Raw genomic sequence first — 4,809 nt, 5'->3', positions numbered from 1 at the left:
GATGAATCGGCGACGAGCATCAGTCAGCAGTTCATCTAACTGCAACAGCCTATGGCACAGAACAATGGGCGGGGGCAGGTGTGTGTGGTAGAGGGGAGCGTGGCGGCGCTCATGGTAGACGGGTGCGGTTTAAGGGCATGGGAGACGGTCGGTGCGCAGGGGCGAGGGCTACATCTGGGTGTGCATGCATAGTCTGGCTTGCGCTCGGGTTCCTGATCCGAGCTCGGCTCGCTCGCTGCAAAGGTGAAGGACCAGACAAGCGGAGCCCACCTATCGGTTGGCGTGCGGAGAGCAGGCCGTGGGTGGCCATCGGTGGCGGGTCGAGTCGGGCCTGATGTGGGCCTCACGACTCGGCCCGATCCACCAAGGGTTGGGATTTTTTTAAATTCCCAGGAAAATGATATTTAAGTTGAAAATAAATTCGGAAATACACGGAAAATATTTTAAAATTTAGAAAAACTATCCCCAAGCATCCAAAAATGCTGAGAAAAATCTCAGAGATCCTAGGCGTAGCATTTATTATACACCCATAAGTAAAATTACTGACTGAACCGACTATAAATTACCCTATTTGTTTGAGAGTCATATGTGAATTTTTCCTACACATCCACTCAAAGACATGAACACAGGACAACACAGAATGTATTGTTTGCCGCCAATATAATTCAGTGCCAATAAAAGGGCATACATGAAGTATATCTTGTCCTTGTGGTAAGATTTAAACATGAAGTCATACACATAGTTTGCGAAAGGGCCTGTAGGCTCGTGGTCCCAGGAGTCTCAGTAGTATTTTAGGTCCTGGGTTCGACTCCCCGTAGGAGCGAATTTTCTAGAATTTAACAGCATTATACTTTCAGTGGTAGGCGAGGCGTCTATGGTGACTTCGTTAATTTCGAGGATTTGCCGATTCAGTCTTCGAAGATGCTCATAGGCATGGGTGAAGCTATATAGGGATTAGGAGTGCTAAATAATAGAGAAACAGTGATTATGTTCAAATTTTCGCCATATTTGCACCCCATGACTCAACTCTACGCACCCATAAGGCAAGTGCACCTGTTTCAATTTGTTCTAACTTCACCACTGCTCATAGGGGTAGGATTTGCGTACGTGTGTTCATAGGGGTGAGTACGCGTATATTGTGAATGTCTGTGTTGTACTGTGTAATTAAAAAAAAAGTCATACACATAGTTCAACATAGCGAGATCGCTAACTAGGAGGCATAACCCACGTCATGAACCACATATTATTTGACATGCATAAGAAATAGAAAGGCTGCTAGTGCATTGACACCGCATAGCTTCAAACAACAGTACCGATCAGCTCCCCGCCGGATTACATGAATTCGAGTTGGCAACTAACATCTCAAAAGAGGTAGCCAAAGAAGGGAAAAGGGACATACAAGTATTCCACTTTGCGAAAGCTTCCACTTGAACATATTATTCCTTCAAATTATGAACTTAATAGGTACTCCAGAAAACTTGCTTTCTGAGGGCACAATTCGATGTAACCCGTTGCACTTCAAATAGACACAGCAACACCATTAACCTGTACAGAATAAAGTAAAATCATTGCTAATGTTAAGATCGTACGCATAGAGACATAGTTGCTATTTGTAAGGAGTCTAGTAAATATCATGCACGTGAATAATGAAGATATCCCTCCTACAAACTGGTTTTGTTCAAAACTTTGATACAGCTTATGATTGTGAATGGTAAATTTTGGATGCCGGCCTATGCAATCAAAATTCTTAAACCAAAATATTACATATGTTTCTGCAAGAAAATGCTACTGGGATACTGGTTACATGTCATACGAAAACTCAAGCATCTTTAGTTTTGGGCACACCCTTCTCACGAAAACAGCGGCGTCTGGCGACTGAGGGGTGACGAGGGCCAGTCAAATGGGTTTGACTCGATGCGGGGAAGCTCGAATCGATGTCGGTTCGGTCAGCGAGGCTTCGGACACGACGAATCAGCGACGAGCATCAACCAGCAGCTCCTCTAATACCGATGGCGCGCAGCACAGAACAAACGGCGGGGGCAAGCGTGTGCGGCATAGGGGAGCGTGGCGGCGCTCATGGCAGAGGGTGCGGTTCAAGGCTAATCACAATGGAGTTTTATGGCGAGTTTCATGGAATTAATTACCATGACACATCAGCATTTTTGATGATGTGGCACTGATTTAATGAGGGAAGAGAAGGAACAAGTTTCATCTCTACGACACTCTGCTAACTCGTTTCCAAGACATTGGAAATGGCGTGAAATGACCACTGTGACCGCCGTTGTTTCATGGGAGATCCCGTGCCACACTAGATTAACTACCATTTAATTATGCTGGTTAGCTTTGGAAACAGTGAAATGAAACTCTCTATTGAGGCATTGTGTTTCATTCATCCTCCAAGCTGATGTGATATTCCTGAAAACAGGGATATGAAATCCCTATTGTGATTAGCCTAAGGGCGTGGGAGACGGCGCACAGGGGAGGGCTACGCCCGGGCGTGCGTGCCTAGGCCGGCTTGCGCTCAGGTTCCTGACCCGAGCTCGGCTTGCTCCCTACGGATCGGAGGTGACGGACAAGACAGATGGGGGCCACCTATCGGTCGGTGTGCGGAGAGCAGGCTGTGGGTGGTCGGCGGTGGCGGGTTGGGTCGGGCCCGATATGGGGCTCGTGACTCGGCCCGATCCGCCAAGGGTTCGGATTTTCTTTAAATTCTCGGGAAAATGATATTTCAGTTCGAAAACAAATTTGAAAATACATGAAAAATATTTTAAAATGTAGAAAAAATATCCCTAGGCATCCAAAAATACCGGGAAAATTTTCAGAGATGAAGTTGGACACAATAAACCCAAATAAAATACTTAGAGCTCGTGAAAAGGTTCCTAAAAGCTTCCAAAAAATTAAGTTTTGGGCACCCTTCCTGGGAAACAAGTCTGATATGATATGGCCACATAATTCCTGTTTTACTGCTACAGTCATATAAAATGCATTATTAGTGCTATATGGTTCTACATAATAGATTGTAAACATGTGGCCCAACGGGCACTTAGAATTATACGATAGACGTAAAACTGATCTCAAGAGCTATCACATACCGCTGTTGAAGCGTCGGGAGTAAATATATGAACATCAAGCTCTCGTACAATATCAGTGATACTACTCACGGTACTCGGGATTTCTTTGTATTTTATGTAGCCACGTGCATTATAGAAGGCTTGGGTGCCACCAATAATTGACCACTCACCATCAAGCATCCCTAAAACTTGAATTGTGGAACCTGCAAACCTTTTTCATTCACATATAGAATTATCACAGTGAGCATTTATATACTGAACCATTTTATGCACATATAACTGGAGAATATATGAAAAAATCTACTTGCACACCCGTAATGTAAATAAAGTTTACACCCAGGACCGCCTAAAGAAAGAAAAAGAAATCCAATAAGTTTCCTAAAGCTGCAAATGTTTAAAATCCCTTCAATTTTTTGTTGTAGTAATAGTACGGTGATCAAGGCATTATTGGAAATGACAAACTACTTTCAGATGCCACAAATTCACCTTTAAGGAAGGGGTGCAATGTTGCAGACTATTACAACCTGCATTGGATGGTTGTCCAAAAAGGGATATCTTAAAAAGGTGGGCTTGGATGAAAATCCTTTGGATTAGTTCATGCGAGAATACCTAGTGCAGTCCTTGTATTCCACAATGCCTTAGGGATTTATAATTCCACATGTGTGGTAAGGTATGTGAGACCTGTTGGTATCATCAATCTCCATACGCTGAATATTCTTATGATTAAACCGAAGAAAAATCTACACACAGAAGAACGGACCTCCCCACACATTGGCTGACCCTTGCATATAGAAAAGGAATTTTACCTGTTGTCCTGGAATACGTAGATGTGAGAAATGTACCAGTCCTTGCTGGTTTCACCAGTTAACAAATGGAAGCCTCTCGCGCGCCCGACTATATTGTTATTGGGATCTGGTCCCTTTGTTAGCAACCAGTGGTCAGCAACCCATCCTTGCCAAGCTACTTCATTAGGGTTTGTGACATTTGCCCAAGCAGGGAATTGGTGCAAGTACATGTGTAGGTGAGTCTCCTTCTGTGGTGGACAATCATATGGACATGGATAACTTTCTCCATGGGGACCTGCAAAAGCCAGGACCCCAGGCAGCAAGAGGAAGCACAGAAAGATCAAGGAGTTGGAGAGAGCCGCCATGATTGTTGACCCCAAGGGCAAGAGGAAAATGGAGTAACAGGAGGCTATACAGATGTTGTGTTCGTTGTGAGCTGTGCGATACTTGAGGGGAGCGAGGTGGTATTTTATAGAGGACATGGAGTGCGAGCGAGGCTTGAAGGGTACAGATATTATATTCAGTAAACATCTCTCGTTGCCCTTAGCCACACAATACAACAGTGAGAGAGCTAACTACACAGACCATCTGTTTCCTAGGATTATGAAATTATCTGATTTTCATAGTGGAGACGAGGACCATCCATTGCAATCCTGCCAGCCTTTCTTCCCTGCTAGGTTAAGAAAAATTTCAAATTTGTTATTGATGAGCTCATTATCATGAAGGTAAACTGTTTGTTGTAATAGAAACCCCGGTTGGTTAGTCTTCTTGTCGCATCCCATGTTTAGGCTTGCCAAACAGGGGTGCGGATTGTTAAAGGATGCACGTGAAATTTTGAGGCATGGTTATATGATATTCATGGTACTGATAGTCTTGGTGCATCACCATAATTATGGCTGCAGGAATCCAATGAAGATAAGTTTATTAAGACAGGTTAAATCCATGGGCTTAAT

General features: G+C 43.9%; 1 protein-coding gene across 1 annotated transcript; it reads right to left on the bottom strand.

Moving 5' to 3' along the window:
• Window positions 1–1,259: 1,259 nt before the first annotated feature.
• On the bottom strand, window positions 1,260–4,282 carry LOC112903437 (dirigent protein 1-like). The gene is made up of 3 exons (XM_025972710.1): window positions 3,878–4,282; window positions 3,093–3,282; window positions 1,260–1,545 (listed from the first exon to the last, which is right to left on the bottom strand). The coding sequence occupies exons 1-3, from the start codon at window positions 4,219–4,221 to the stop codon at window positions 1,519–1,521; spliced, it is 561 nt and encodes a 186-aa protein (XP_025828495.1). The 5' UTR covers window positions 4,222–4,282; the 3' UTR covers window positions 1,260–1,518.
• Between the last annotated feature and the right edge of the window lie 527 nt (window positions 4,283–4,809).

Source organism: Panicum hallii, chromosome 8, assembly GCF_002211085.1.
Source record: "Panicum hallii strain FIL2 chromosome 8, PHallii_v3.1, whole genome shotgun sequence".
Classification (NCBI taxonomy): domain Eukaryota; kingdom Viridiplantae; phylum Streptophyta; class Magnoliopsida; order Poales; family Poaceae; genus Panicum; species Panicum hallii.
Note: the sequence above shows the minus strand (reverse complement) of the source record. Positions and strands in the feature narration are given on the sequence as shown.

Bases quoted from the DNA above. Each gene is read 5' to 3' on its own strand.
- LOC112903437 (XM_025972710.1), bottom strand. From the start codon at position 4,221: ATGGCGGCTCTCTCCAACTCCTTGATCTTTCTGTGCTTCCTCTTGCTG. The intron at 3,283-3,877 runs GTAAAATTCCTT...TGAATGAAAAAG, and splicing joins TACGTATTCCAGGACAACAG to GTTTGCAGGTTCCACAATTC. The intron at 1,546-3,092 runs GTATGTGATAGC...TATTCTGTACAG, and splicing joins CTCCCGACGCTTCAACAGCG to GTTAATGGTGTTGCTGTGTC.